General features: G+C 40.5%; 1 protein-coding gene across 2 annotated transcripts in view; it reads left to right on the forward strand.

The window, feature by feature from the left end:
• The window catches only part of psmd2 (proteasome 26S subunit, non-ATPase 2), an 11548-nt gene extending 2055 nt beyond the window's left edge, over positions 1-9493 (forward strand). Inside the window, exons 2-22 of one of the 2 annotated variants that reach the window (XM_024276551.2) lie at positions 4-60; positions 1356-1412; positions 1492-1656; positions 1786-1907; positions 2047-2271; positions 2386-2544; positions 2663-2807; positions 3636-3696; positions 3913-4059; positions 4138-4244; positions 5861-5988; positions 6090-6177; positions 6251-6413; positions 6705-6806; positions 6892-7043; positions 7167-7250; positions 7334-7502; positions 8321-8415; positions 8492-8618; positions 8711-8829; positions 8912-9493. In XM_024276551.2, the coding sequence (XP_024132319.1) occupies positions 4-60; positions 1356-1412; positions 1492-1656; positions 1786-1907; positions 2047-2271; positions 2386-2544; positions 2663-2807; positions 3636-3696; positions 3913-4059; positions 4138-4244; positions 5861-5988; positions 6090-6177; positions 6251-6413; positions 6705-6806; positions 6892-7043; positions 7167-7250; positions 7334-7502; positions 8321-8415; positions 8492-8618; positions 8711-8829; positions 8912-9094 (2655 nt within the window). In that variant the 3' untranslated portion in view covers positions 9095-9493. The remainder of the gene's footprint in view (positions 1-3; positions 61-1355; positions 1413-1491; positions 1657-1785; positions 1908-2046; positions 2272-2385; positions 2545-2662; positions 2808-3635; positions 3697-3912; positions 4060-4137; positions 4245-5860; positions 5989-6089; positions 6178-6250; positions 6414-6704; positions 6807-6891; positions 7044-7166; positions 7251-7333; positions 7503-8320; positions 8416-8491; positions 8619-8710; positions 8830-8911) is intronic. The other variant, XM_024276550.2, reaches the window with a different exon arrangement.
• The last annotated feature ends 6260 nt before the right edge of the window (positions 9494-15753 follow it).

Here is a 15753-nt window from a genome sequence, read left to right on the forward strand (position 1 = left end):
AAGGACCAGGGACCACAGTCCTCCGGGAAGGATAAAGAAAAGAAAGAGGAGCAAGAATTGGTACGTTTTTTCTTTTTCTTTCATTCAGAGATGTGCTAGCTAGCGCCACGGGAGTCAGCCGCTCATTTGGCTTAGTCACTGCCTCTGACTGCAGGTTGGACAGGCCGAAGTAGATCGCATTTACATATATCAGTCATCTAACTGAGAGGTCATTTCATAGTATATAAGATACAAATTCCACAAGGAATTCCCATAAGGTTTATTACAACATTTAATATGAGTCTCTTGCTAGCAGTCATAAGGCTCGTGCGTTGAACGAGCAAGCTAACGTTAGCTTCCAGTTGTTTTGTTCGCTGCCTGTACTGTCATCCGAGTTAGCATTGTTAGCATCTTCAGCTAGTCATGTTAACGTTGGCATCTGCACCGTGTGACACAAAATGTGCCGCCGAACCTAAAGCGAATATTTATTCTTTATAATAAATTACTCTGTGTTGGTTACGTAACTTTTTTTCTTAACCTAATATGTCTTGTACTAAAACCTTGAGCGCAGAGGAAGGAGTTTACGTCGATTAATCACATAACTACATTTGAAGTTGGTTATTAAGTACACAAACAGGATTTTTTAAATCAGGTTTATAATTTTAGTTCTGCTTTACCACAAAATGATAGTAGGTGTTACATTTCTGTATCAGACTTTTTCACACCAAGAAATATTATTTAAAATCACTTTTTTGTCATTATGCTGAAGAAACATCCAAATGTTTTGTTTTAAGATAGTTTTCTGAACATTACTGCATGTGCTTGCAAAGTAAAATAAATCTGATTTTGTTTAAAGAGATGTCAGCTTTGCTTTTGAAGGGTAACTAAACAAAAACAAAGCCACCTTCATTGTCGAGGTTTATTTTCAACACAGCAGCACAACAAATTTGTTCCTCTAAAACTCCATACATTCTCCTTTTACCAACTTTTGAGGCAAAATAAAAGCTAACCAGTCAGTGTTGGTAATGGATAACGGCATGTGTCTATCCAGTCATGAGGCACATCAGTTTTTTTTAGACAGTAAACATCTTCATACTGAATTAATCTTTAATGTCACACCATTTTTTTTTTATGTTTTTTTTTTTTTTTATTGTTCTGACGCACAAATGCAAAATTTATACTCTGCTTTGGTGGAGTGTTTGTCTAACAGAACATTTTTTTTTAGTTTGCAGTTAATTTCAAAACTTTCTAATGGGCAGAATTAAAAAGCAATAAGTGTTTTTCCACAACCAAAAGAAATAAAAAAGCCACTGAATTCTTTCTTTGCTCTGTGAAATAAAAGTATTGACAATTCCTTTTTTTTCTCCTTTTTTTAGTCAGAGGAAGACAAACAGCTACAAGAGGACCTGGAGATGATGGTGGAGAGGCTGGGTGTAAGTTGTAAACACGTTTAACTTCTATCTGTCACAATGTAAGAGTCTTTCTGAAGATAACTCGTCTGAACCTGAACAGGAGAAGAACACTGCTTTGTATCGGCAAGCGTTGGAGGAGCTGCGTAGACAAATCCGCTCCTCAACTACCTCCATGACCTCAGTACCAAAGCCCTTGAAGTTTCTGCGCCCCCACTATGGCAAGCTTAAAGAAATCTATGATGGGATGGCTCCTGGAGAAAACAAAGTAAGCTTCTATCCTGCTTGAAAACTGAAATATGTCTCCTTTTGGTTTGTTGGAAGAACATGGATTTCTCTTAAAGGAACATTTTCAGTTCACGTGCACTAAAGTGATTTTTCATTTCAATATTTGCAGCATTTTTGTGCTGACGTGGTGTCGGTGCTGGCCATGACCATGAGTGGTGAAAGAGAGTGTTTAAAGTACCGCCTGCTGGGTTCTCAGGAAGAGTTGGCATCATGGGGTCACGAGTATGTCAGGTAAGTGAATGCAGTCGGGCTACATCTCTGTAACAGTCTGAACGTTGTATTATAAGTCTACAATATTACATGTTGGGTTCATGGTTTCCGTTTGTTGATTTTATCGTGTCTGCTGCTGAATCTCCTGTCCGTCTTTCAGGCATCTTGCTGGAGAGGTGGCTAAAGAGTGGCAGGAGGTGGAGGAGAACGATAAAACCCAGCAGGAGACACTGTTGAAACTCGTCAAGGAAATTGTACCCTACAACATGGCTCACAATGCAGAGCACGAAGCCTGCGATCTCTTAATGGAAATCGAGAGGCTGGATATGCTGGAGGATTATATAGATGAAAACGCTTACGGCAAAGTCTGCCTTTACCTTACCAGGTTTGTGCAGAATCATAATTGGAACAAACCATTGGATTGTTGTGTAATTTCTAAAGCAAAATGTGTATTAAGTTTGAGAAAAGTACAAACATTTGATCTTTTCTTTTTCTTTAGCTGTGTAAGTTACGTTCCTGAGCCAGAAAATTCAGCGCTTCTAAGATCTGCCTTGAACATCTTCAGAAGGTTTAACCGTTTTCCAGAAGCTCTCCGTCTGGCTCTGATGCTCAACGATGTGGAGCTGGTTGAAAACATCTTCACTTCCTGCAAAGACATGTAAGTTTTGTGGAGCTCTGCTCCTCCTGGGGGTTACAGCACACTTGTTGTGCATCTTCGTTCTCACAGTTGATGGTGCTCTTACCGAAGCCTCTCTACTTTTTTTTGTCCCTTGTAGAGTCATCCAGAAACAGATGGCGTTTATGCTGGGACGCCACGGCATGTTTCTCGAGCTGAACGAAGACGTTGAGGACTATGAGGATTTGACAGAGATCATGTCCAACGTTCAGCTCAACAGCAACTTCTTGGCTTTGGCCAGAGAGGTAGGAAAGAGAAGATTGCTGAACTTCCTAAATATGTTCTATGACCTTTCAGTGTTACTGGATTACTGCAGTTATTGATCTGTAAAAACCTGAAATAATTTTTGCAGCAAACTGAATGAACTAGAAGCAGAAATCATAGAAGACATGTAAATGTAGCTATAAATAAGAACTTAAAATGATCTGGATTTGCATGTAAAGCTGATTATTTCACAGAAAGTCTATGTTCTTGAAAGCACCGTTTTCATTTTCCATCTGTGGTTGGACTTGTGGTGGACTTTATGTTTACACGTTCAGAAAAGATGCATTTTCTAATCTCAAATACCCCATTTAATGCTTTAATAATTACTTTGTTCTTTTGTAGTTTGTGTTATTTAAAAATTTAAATTTTAAAGTTTTTAGCTTTTCTTTTCCTGTTATGAATTAAAAGAGCATTCTAAGCTGTGCTGTAGCATAAAAGTTTGTAGTTAAGAAACAAAACTGACTAAATAAATGACCAATGATAGTCAATCAATGCACTGCAACAAACTACAAATGTTATAAAAATAATGGTTTGATTTGAGGATTAAGGTCCTTGAGATGCTTTAAATTTGTTGTGGGGGCTTTAATCCGGTCTTTGTAGTTCATTAGACACATATTACTTTGAAAATGTTGTATGTATCCAGAAACAATCAGTGTTTCTGGTAACAAAGACTTTTGTTGAATCCTGAAACACTTTGAAAAACCTTGTTATCTGTCAATCGAGTGTCTTTGCTGAGCTCAGAGTCACAAGGAAGTCAATTGTGGTTATTTTTGTTCCTCATGGTCTGATTTATTTATTTATTTTCTCAGCTGGACATCATGGAGCCAAAAGTCCCAGACGACATTTACAAGACACACCTGGAGAACAACAGTAAGTCTAAATGGAATATTTCAATTGAATCTTAAAGGATGAGTGTCATAGTGATGAGATGATGGATATTATGATGAATAAATGAGTCCCTAATGAGAAATGTTCGTTGGTCCAATAAAAATGTATGATTGTGATTTCTGTGATACTTCAAACTCTTCTCTTGTTCTGGTTTTGTGGCCTAGCCATGTTACGTCACGCGTGTGCTGTGTATCACAGGGTTCGGAGGTAGCGGCTCTCAGGTGGATTCGGCCCGGATGAACCTGGCCTCTTCGTTCGTGAACGGTTTTGTCAATGCCGCCTTTGGGCAGGATAAGCTGCTAACGGACGATGGCAACAAGTGGCTCTACAAGAACAAAGACCACGGTACAAAATCCAAACTGAGATTTGATCTGATTTCTGCTTGACAACAGGAAATGACCGAAGCTGGATTGTGATTTTCAGGCATGTTGAGCGCCGCAGCCTCTTTAGGAATGATTCTTCTGTGGGATGTGGATGGAGGTCTGACTCAGATTGACAAATATCTCTACTCCTCTGAAGACTACATTAAGGTATTGGAATCACACACATTTCACTACTGATCAAATGCAGATCTGAGAGATCAAAGGGAATTATGTTCGCACAGGAAAAAAAAAAACATTTAATAGAATGAGTTGAACCAGCCTGATTATTCATTGAACTGATGTTTTTTTAGAAGCTCTGTTGTTCTGATTCCAATTTTTTTTTTACTGGGTTGTCTGTTTGTCCTCACAACTTAGACATTAAAGGAGAGTCGTCTTCATCGGGATGCAAAAATAGCTTTTTTTGGGTTCTCATCAGAGTTCAGGCAAGCTTTCATGTCTTATCCCAGGGCTATCTGAGGAAACAGTCTGGCTGAACACTTCCTCTTGCTGCAGCTTACCGGATTGCATAGAAATAAGAAGTGAGGGTGAGGTAGAGACAGAGGGGATCCTCAGCTTCTGAATATGTGAAGCCTTAAAGATGTGTAAATGATGGAGACATTTACATTTAAATGTGATTTTTCTTTTTGTCTTTGTGGTACAGAAAAACATCTTGACCATATTTGACCTTTAGTAGTCCAGGATCTTTTTGAATTTTTTATTTTTACTACTTAATAATTTGTTCTAATAATTTATCTTTAAATCTTTTTTGTCTCAATTCTCAATAAACATCTTTTTTATTGTTTTTTATTTTTATTTTTTTTAATATTTTTATTGCATCATGAAATAAGTTCACAATGAACCTAAAACTGCAAAAACTCAAATCAAAGTAGTAAATTGTGCCTTTTTTTACTGCAGAAATCACAAAAAAATGAGCTCAATCTGTTGCTTTTTTATAACAAAGATCAAATATTTAGAGACAATTAATTAATTAATCCATAATGCAGTAATTAAATATTAATTAAGCAACAATTAGGTATTAATTAATGCATTCATTAAGCAAATTAAGCATTAATTCACCAAAAAAGTCTTAAAAAAGCAAATGCAAGCAACGTACAAATAAACAATACCCTCCAAATATTTGTCTTCAGCCAAACATTTTGAACGCTAATCTTTTCATTTAAACAAGTAATGTGATTTGGCAAAAGGACCAGAGAATTTAGAGACTACAGAGTACTGCACAGTACTCCAAAACTATGAACTGAATCACCAAAGTTCAGAACTGGAGTTTTTATTGATGCACTCTTTGGATCTACGGTTCAGTGTTGGTAATTGAAACCTTGCCTCAAGACAACTGATGGAGAAAATGTGTTTTTGTTTCTGCATTTCTTCGTTGAATCAAGTGAAGTGAAAGCGGATGAGACGATGTATTTTATTTAATTTATTTTATTTCCAGTGTAAATTGTTTGCCAATAACTGCTGCAGGTTTTGCTTTTAGATTCCACCTTTTCTGTTCATCTAAGGGCAGAGTTTCTGTTGCTCTTTCATATTTAATTTCTTTTCTATGTGTTTTTGAAGGAGAATATCATGTTTAGAGAATACCAAGTGATCAGTGTAGCTTAGACTTCAATTCAGTGATTCGTTTGTAGCAGTTTGTGGTCAATGATAGAAACATCCCTTATAATCTGTGGACTCGACTTCTCAAAACAGACTTATTTTGTAATTTTTTTTAAAGTTTTTGTTTTATTCTGTTGTGTGGTAACCTCTCCTCTTGTCTGTGTGTTCAGTCTGGCGCCCTCCTGGCTTGTGGTATCGTGAACTCCGGTGTGAGGAACGAGTGTGATCCGGCTCTCGCTCTACTCTCTGACTACGTTCTCCACAACAGCAACGTCATGAGGATAGGAGCCATCTTTGGGTGAGTCTATTGGCTTCTTCTTCTCATCTCTAATTAAACGTCTTGTTTGGTGTTTCATGTCCTGAAGTAGAGCAGCAGTGATGAGTGTCTTCTGGTTTCAGGCTGGGTCTGGCCTATGCTGGCTCCAACAGAGAGGACGTCCTCTCGCTGCTGCTTCCTGTCATGGGAGACTCCAAATCCAGCATGGAGGTACAGACGGATATTTGGGTTTGATGTCACCGATTTGTCACCTTCGCCTCACTCACCGGTGTCTAAACCTCAGGTGGTTGGCGTGACAGCGCTGGCGTGCGGGATGATCGCAGTGGGGTCTTGTAATGGGGATGTCACCTCCACCATCGTTCAGACCATCATGGAGAAGAACGAGCAGGAGCTCAAAGACACCTACGCTCGCTGGTTACCCCTGGGTTTAGGGCTCAACCACCTGGGTCAGCATCACACCCTTAAAAACGTTTTTATTGATATTTTAAGCTAAATTAATGTTTATACATAAAGTATTTCACTTAAAAATCTGTCCAAATCAACAATAAAACAATATTCATATTATTTTGTTGTTAAGTATTTTCAGTAATTGGTCTGAAAGAGTAAAGAACGCAGCAAATTACTTCTGGGAAATGGCAGGAATTTTGATGACTTATAAATAAATGGAAAAAGTTTTTATTGGTCTTTAGCAGCCAGTTGAAAGTATTCCGAGTAACTTGTGATTTCTCCATCTTCAGGGAAAGGCGAAGCAATCGAGACGACTCTGGCAGCTCTCCAGGTCGTCCCTGAACCTTTCCGCAGCTTTGCCAACACGCTGGTGGACATCTGCGCATACGCAGGTCAGTTTTACGTCAGGTTATTATCAGCTGTAGAGAACCATATTTTCCTTTGTCTGTTGCTGTACGTTTCATTTTGTCCTTTTAGGTTCTGGTAACGTGCTGAAGGTGCAGCAGCTTCTTCATATCTGCAGTGAGCATTATGAAGCAAAGGAGAAGGAGAAAGAGGAGGACAAGGACAAGAAGGATAAGAAGGATAAAGACAAGAAGGAGAACGCTGCAGACATGGGCTCTCACCAGGTCTATTGATGATCCTAATACCTTGTAGAAATCACAGTATCAGAAACGGTTCCTTTGTCTTAATGTTATCGTTTTACTGCAATTGTCTCACAAAACATCTTTCATTTTTCCGTCTGGTCTCAGGGTGTGGCTGTTCTCGGGATCGCCCTGATTGCCATGGGGGAGGAGATCGGCTCAGAAATGGCTCTACGGACATTTGGACATCTGGTCAGTGATGCCCCCTCTCGTCCCTCGTTCGTTTTTTTCCTCGTTTGTGTCTCAGACGGTTAAACTCTGGTTACTTTCTTCAGCTGCGTTACGGCGAGCCCGTCCTGAGGCGAGCGGTCCCCCTGGCCCTCGCTCTCATCTCCGTGTCCAACCCTCGTCTGAACATCTTGGACACGCTGAGCAAGTTTTCCCACGATGCCGACCCTGAGGTTTCCCACAATTCCATCTTTGCTATGGGCATGGTGGGCAGTGGTGAGTTTCTCTAGAGATTGACGCCTGCAGCGATCTACAACACTGATATATATTACTGGATTGGATTTGCTGCTATAGACAGAGACGTGCGTGCGCAGGCACCATTGCTATGCATTGAGTCACGACAGCAGAACGCTGCTGTTTCAATGGAGGACAGGCAGACACTAACCACAAAAATCAGGATAGCTCCCTCATTTCTTAACTGATTTTTATAAAATATAGCTCGAATTAAAGCTTGGAAAATTATTGATATTTAAATATTTATTTTCAGTGAAGGTTAATCTGTAAATAGTGTAACATCTGTACCTTCTACTGCTACAGGTAAGGCATTGCTGTCAAATTAACAGCTTCTAAATATCCATGATTTTTTTATTATTATTATTTATTATTTTTGTATTACATGCATGGTAAATGCATCTCAATTGCATTCAAAAATTACTTTCAAATAGACTATTTCATGGTACTTTAAGAATAAGGCTCCAGCTGACACTTTTAACTGATACAAGAAACAATTTTAAACTTAAGAACATGGATCAAAACATCAAATACACCTGCCAAACTGTTAGGATTCAAAATACAGAAACTTCAATGGATCTCTCTTTCACTCTTTATGTTTAACAGCTTCAACTAAAGAAATGTAATGAGAGGGAAACCGTGAATCAGTGTGTTGACAGGAGACATAATTATGGGATGTTTTCCAGGCAGTCCTAAGCTGTGCTACTTGTGCTGCTGCCTCAAACTCCAGGCCCGACTGCACCAGCAGAATGTTTGCTCAAAAGCTTTTCAGTGCGCTCAGTTTTTTTCTCTTTCCTCCTCAGGCACCAATAACGCTCGCCTTGCTGCCATGCTGCGGCAGCTGGCCCAGTATCACGCCAAGGATCCCAACAACCTCTTCATGGTTCGACTGGCACAAGTAGGTGGCAAAATCAGAAAGATGTACACCAAAGCAAGGCTGCGGGATTGATTTCTGACATCTTCTGCATCCACAGGGTCTGACTCACCTGGGCAAAGGTACGCTCACCCTCTGTCCTTACCACAGTGACCGGCAGCTAATGAGTCAGGTGGCCGTGGCTGGGCTGCTCACCGTGCTCGTGTCCTTCCTTGATGTCAAGAACAGTGAGTTCTTCTCCCTTCTGCTAACACAACCTCATTAAATCTGTTATGTTTCTGTTACTGAGTCCCCCTGGTGTCTGCTTTGTGTATTGCAGTAATCCTGGGCAAGTCTCACTACATTCTTTATGGGCTGGTAGCAGCCATGCAGCCACGCATGTTGGTCACATTCGATGAGGAGCTGCGACCCCTCCCTGTGTCTGTGAGGGTCGGACAGGTAATTTCTGTGAAACATTTTTCACAAAAAGTTCAAAGCAGTACGAGGAGGATGACAAATATAACGTTTGATGTGTCTGCAGGCCGTAGACGTTGTGGGTCAGGCGGGTAAACCGAAGGCCATCACTGGTTTCCAGACCCACACCACGCCGGTGCTGCTGGCTCATGGTGAGAGGGCGGAGCTCGCCACAGAAGAGTACATCCCCGTCACCCCCATCCTCGAGGGCTTCGTCATCCTCCGCAAGAACCCCAACTATGAAACCTAGACTGTTTTTGTTCTTCACTGAAATGCCTTGCTTCTGAGTGGCCCCCGTATCTCACCCGGTGTATTTGCTCATTCATTGCATAACTGAACAAAAGAAACTGTGCTCCTCTTCAACAGGAGTCTGTCTGGAGTGTGATTGGTTGGATTGAAGTTAAAGCTTCTCCATCACTCCTATCTCCATTTTTTTCAGACATTAGTTCAATGAATAACTCCACCAAAATCCCAGCAGCAGTCCAGGCGCATCCTTTCAACCCTCATTTACATCCTCCCTTCTTGTAATTAGATTACTTTTAAAGTTTGTGTTCTCTGTCAGATTTTTCTCTGGTTTTCCCCTTTTGTTACAATTCTGTATAATGTTAATAAAGAACAAAAATATACACAACCATTGTGTGTATCCAGACATTGCTGCATTTCTTTCTTTATCTTCTGAACATCCAGTCATCCTGAGTTTATCTGGTTGAATATCATTTTCCTAATTGTTCTGACACCCTGACGATGTGTGAAGTGCAAATGTCTACTTTCTATTTAACCTTCCCACTTAACCCCAGAACCCTTTCGCTATAAAAAGTTACACCAAAACTTTTGCCGGGTAATTTTTACCTAATATACCCAATAAAACGTATTTGTCATAAAAAATAAATCAAAATATGACAACACATGATACTTTACAGTAGTTGTCTTTTATTTTCAACTGTAACAAAATGGAAAATAAAAATGCTTTAAAATGACAGAAAAATTAGATCTTTGAGAACAAAAAAATTCCTTAAAAAATATAAAATGATATTGGAGACTTGGCTTTTGGTACACCCATTCTAGGGACCCATGACACTCAGAAAAATGCAAGATATTGAACATCGTGTAAATACTTTTTCTCAGGTGAAATCCCCCTGCGATAATGCTCTAGGGTTAAACAAATCCATGCAACTCATAGATTAATATTATTTAGGTATTTGATGTAAACAATAAAGGAACATACAAGCATATTTTATATAGCTCTTTAAAAAAACTGCAATATGTTTTTTAGGTATTTATATTTTTTAAAAAAAATAGTACCTTTAATTATCTAGCTGTTTAAGAAGTTCTTATTCACAAACATGACCTGGCCAAGAGCTGAATAGATATAAATGACACAAGAATCACAGATAGAAATACATTTAAAAGTAGTTAAAAATAATCACCATTCATGTCCTAGCAGACCCCAAAAAACCCCACAAATCTTTCAAGTCTTCAGTCAATATTTTCTTTCTTTTTTAATTCAAACACGAAAAACAAAACTGCGATTGATATCAGCAACGATTATGAAATGCAATTAACGTAAGCGATTACTAATAAATCCTTCTGTTCCACATGTTTTGTTCTTTCCTGCGGGAAGACTCGCATCCCAGAACCTGGAAGCGCGAGCTGCACGTGACGGGATCCTGCCGGAATTACAAGATACCGGCTTCCGGGAAGCGCTTCCGTCCGTCCGTCTTTGCGGACTCAAGGAGAGAAAGGTAACGCCGCCGTCCTGAGCTAAAACCTCCGCGGAAAAATCCGCTGTGGGTGCAGCGGGAGAGCCGCGTGGACTCGCGGGGCTCTGCGGGAGTTCTGCGGGGAGCTCTCGCGCGGTCACTCGGCCTGTTGTCGGGACTTTTGCCGCGCGCTGCGGGGCTGCTCCCGCTGTGTTTTCGGGGATTAGCCGTAGCTCTGCTGCTAGCATCCAGGCTGAGGCGCCGCGGGTGTTCCGTCTCCCCCAAAGCGTGACGCGGGGAGCCGGCTTGCGCCGCAGCCCTACCCCGTGTCAGCTGCTGGAAGAGGCGGCGGGGGGCGGGTGTTAACACCGGTTACGGTCCATTCCGTCCGACCGGGAAGCAGCAGCTGTGATGCGGGTTAGATGCTCTAACTAGCATCAACACGGTCAGACGTGGAGCGGAGCCGCTTATAAAGTACAGTTGATTCCTGAATCCCGACCTGTCCGAAAGTGATGCGTTTACGGTCTGACAGCTCGGCGTCATGATTTTACCGGGGGAAAACGAGCAACAGACGCTGTGACGGTTCTGCTGGAGGACCTGCAACGGATGCTGATGTGACAGAAGCCGTCCAGACCTCCTCACGTACTGAATCCCTGCAGGTCAGCCGCTGCAGTGAAGGTCGAGCATCACCACAGCCCCGTGCACGTGCGTGTTTCTGCATCAGTGATGCTGCGGCCACAGAGACGCAGACACTCCTCCGCTCCATCAGGCAAAGCCCCGGAACCGCTGTGCGGGTTAGTAAACAGGAGGACACTCCCGCACAGCACCCTACTGGGGTTCGTGTTCTCGTGCGTGGGTCTGTCCGACACCAACTTCGTGTTCGTGAGGGATTCTTGAGATGCAGACTCGTCTGCGATGCTGTCATCCCCGGAATCTTCCGAGGCGTGGCTGAGCCGCGCGCCACTTGAAACCACGTGGTTTAGCCCGGGTGGTCGGGCCTAGGAAAGTTAGCTAAACGGCTAACCAGTACTGTGTTACAGAACCGAACCTTTCAGGAAAATACCTAGTTTGGTCGCGTGCGTTAGTAAACAGAGGGACACGCCCCTGTGTCATAACAGTGTCTGTCTGTGAGGGAGTCTTTGGAAAACGCCCCCCGGATATGTGCGGGTCTAAAATGAAAGCCTGGATGGACTTTATGTTCCTGATCACAAGAACACGTGACCACGTGGGTCATACATGGATGCTGCTGGTCATGCGTGACACATCCAGGTGACAGAACACTAGATCTTCATCCGCTCTGAAGGTGCCTCTGCTGCACACAGACCTGGACTTGTTTTTCCTGGTTTATGGTTTCCCATCAGGTACTCCAGGTCTCCGGTTCACCTGTCAGCAAGGGTTCATGCCATCGTCTGGTTTTGGTTCAATCTATGGTCTTCACCGCTGACACCAGGGAGGCTATTCTCTGGAAAATAGGGATGTCATACCTGTCCACACTAGCAAAATGACCTTTTCCTGTCATTCTTCTTCCTGTCAACTCACTTGACTCTTGGGATCTACTCAGTCTGGACACATTTGGTTTGTTTAAGTGAACAAGTTTTCACTCTGAATACACCCAAGCAGACCCTGGTCTGGGACCAGGAACTGCTCTCGGACCCATCTTTCGAGGTGGTCTAGGTTTGCTTCTAATCAAACTGAGCTCTGAGTTTTTCTTGGAGTGGAAAAGCTGAATCGAATAGCCATTGGTAAACAGCAATTGGTGAGTCGTGGATAAACGTTGAGCCATCAATGAGACCCAGCAACTCATTGAAATGTGGTCAGATGAATTCAGACTCTTAAAACAACTTTTATTGTGATACACATTGCTTCTCACACTGTTTTTTGGCAATCTATATGTCATAAACACTTATCAGCGTACCTTCTTAGCCGTTGCCTCTCAGTAACCGCCTGGCAGCATGCCTCCACCATACCGCAGTAACAGTAAAAGTGTTGTACCTGACGTTGATAAAGACGTTCAAAATTGGTCAGCGAAATAAGTGAACTATCTCGACAAGTATTGCAAAATGTAGGACTTCTGTGATTTTTTTTCTTGTTGCTTTGCCTCGCCCTTATATCATGGTTAGCGACTGAACAGATCTTTAGTCACGTGGTTTTGTTTGCAAGCCTTTGATTTGAGACAGAAATGTCCAGTTGAAAGGCAGTCCGAATACAAACCAAAGTTCAGAACTTGATCCGGACCAAATTAAGCAAATGTCCAGACCAATATACTTTTCCAGTTTGAATAGATCCTCAGTTTAGTCAAGAGCAACAACAGTCAAGTACTGAAGGTTTCTTTCAAAGAGTTGCCCTGTTGCCACGCTGCATTGCTTCATTGGTTCATGCAAAAAACAACCCAAACCAGGTGCTGACAAGTATTGCAAAGTGTAGGACTTCCTGCGATGGGGCAGGAAGGTATTTTTTAAAAGTTGTCCCACTAAAATCTGATTTTGATCAGTAATTTTCTTCGTAGAAACACTAGCTGTGATGTAAACAAAGAATCCAGGAAATCCCATTATTTATTTTTTAATGATGTGATTAAAAACTTTATTTGTCAGTAACCTGGCTAATGCAGAGGATTACAAGCTGAGGTGAAACTATGCATGGATCTCACAGTGTTTCAGTCTTCTGAGAAGAACTCAAAGTTTAATCCATGGTAGTTACTGTGGAGGGGTTTTAAGCTTAACACGGGTATTTTTTGTAGCTCTTCAGTGTTTCAAACCTAAACAATGTTGGGCATTTGTTTGATGCATCAAAACTAATCAAATGTTCTGTTTTTAGGCTCTTTGGTTGAACATTTCTTTGTGTTTTTGAACAAATAAACACATTTTTAACATAAAGGTATTCAGAGTGAATTTGATATTTACCTGTTAAAAAAAAATAGATGTGTCTAAACAAAAAATGCTTTTATGACACCAACCTTACAGTTTTGCGTTTGTTTAACACTATATCTGATTTAAAAATTGATGAAATGACTCGACTCTTCTTTGGGTCTTCTTTTTATGAAGGACAGAAGATTTTCCGTTAGTTGTACTTACCTTTTTTTTGGTCACCACACAGCAAGTAGAGACTTCTATGCTTGTAAAGGTGGAGCTTCATGATTTTGATTCCAAAGTAATTATTGTTTAGTCTAGAAACATTTTTGCAAGTGTAGCTTTAGACACAAGAAACAAAAGCAGAAAGAGGCTCAGCCGTTTCATCCAACAAACACACATCAGCTGAAAACTGGTGAGCAATTCAAGAATGAGGACTTTCATCGAGTATGAATTATTAGTATGTTTAAAAAAAGGTAAAAGGACAAAAGATAACTACATATATAGCATTACCTGTGGTAATGTTAGTGTGAATTTGGCCGCTGATGATGCTGAAATTGATAGCTGAAATCACTGAAGTTAATAGCTGAAAACTTTGAAGCTGATAGCCAGCTAAAATATAAGCTAAATGCTAAATTAGTTTAAAAAACGCAAAAAAAAGGCTTCGGTTATCCAAAACGGCGAGCATGTAGCTGAAAAAATAGTTAAACTTCAAAATATCCTGAAAAATGAAAAAAACGATTATCTTAAAAGTCAACTAATCACCAATTATCTTTTCCGATTAGTCGTCGAATCGGGTCATGTGCAAAGTGGATGTAAAGCACACATCTTAACCGTCGTTAGCTTTAAACTAACTAAAAACCAAGAAAACAAAGATGTTGTCTCTCAGGACACCCTTAAAATGCCTATAATACATCCATAATACTATGGATGTATTATGGGCATTTTAAGGGTGTATTTTGGGTGTATTATAGGTGTGTTATAGTTGTATTTTAGATTTAATATGTATGTATTATAGGCATATTAAGGTTTATTTTGTGTTTATTATAGGTTTATTACAGGTTCATTATAGTTGTATTCTAGGTGTTTTATAAATGTAGCATGAATATATTATAGCCATATTAAGGGTTTATTTTGGGGTTTATTTATAGTTGTATTACAGGTGTTTTATAGTTGTTTTTTAAGTTTTGTATCATGGCTGTATTCTAACTGTATTTTCATCATAGACATTAAGAGTGTATTATGGGTTTTTAATGGGTTTATTGTAAGTGTGTGACAGGTGTCTCATAGTATTATAGATGTAGCATGGATGTATTATATTAAGGGTATATTATGGGCGTCTTCTAGCATAGATGTGTTTTAGGTGTATTATGGGTGCAGTATTTGTTTATTATTGGCGTTCTACAGTGAAAAGCTTCTTATTTCTGACAGTTGATAGCTGAGTTTCGGTTTGGAGTTGACATAACTTACAGCAGCAGCAAAGGTTTTACTGCAGCACCCTAGCAGCGCTGGTGGTTGGGTTGTGTGATATGAGTTTAACACACAATCACTTTGAGTAGAAACCAATAAAGGTGAATGTATAAACTTAAGGACTGTGATAACAGGTTAATGTAGTTTCAGTTTTACTGATAGAGCTTCTACTAGGGGTCATTACAATGCAGGATTTTCATGGATCTGTATTCTGCTGCATGGTTCACAGACTCTAAGGGAGACTTCTCAGATTTAAGCAGTGTGGCTACATTACATGATTCCACACATGAAGAGCAAATTGTTGGGATTGAAATGAAAATAATTCAGATTTTTCTTCTTATTTTTGCCGTGAGTTCCATTGAGTTGAGTAAAGGTCAAGTCACAGACATTCTTTTTTTCTGTGAGAACCTCACCTGATCATATCTGAGTCCTGCCTATCTGTCTGAATCTGACGTCTGTTTGTCCTTAGAGTGGCTTTTATCCTCCCGTTTTCTTTATAACAGTCATGTTTTTTTATATTAATTCGAGTACCTACTGAAAACGCTGACTCATCATGACTCGGGTCTTTTTGTTCCCTCTGTGTGTTAATCAGGGGTGGGGTATAGATGAATGGTGTAAACTTTACCTATAAATACCATTTGAATCAGGTCATTTGATAACACTATCCTCTGTGTTGTTTAAGCGTCTTATCAGTCTACGTTCTCACCACGCCACACTTTGGACGGCCTTTTGCTCTCTGATCTTCTTGTTTCTCACCCCTTTCTCTTCTGTCTCCATTTCCTGTGCGGTTCTGAGCAAACGCCATGTTTTCCTTCGTCACATGACCACAGATGTTTCCATGTTTTTACTCTAACGAAAGAGCATTGTTTCAACTCCATGATTAATGGTGGTTG

This window comes from Oryzias melastigma, linkage group LG13, assembly GCF_002922805.2.
Source record: "Oryzias melastigma strain HK-1 linkage group LG13, ASM292280v2, whole genome shotgun sequence".
NCBI classification, from domain to species: Eukaryota; Metazoa; Chordata; class Actinopteri; order Beloniformes; family Adrianichthyidae; genus Oryzias; species Oryzias melastigma.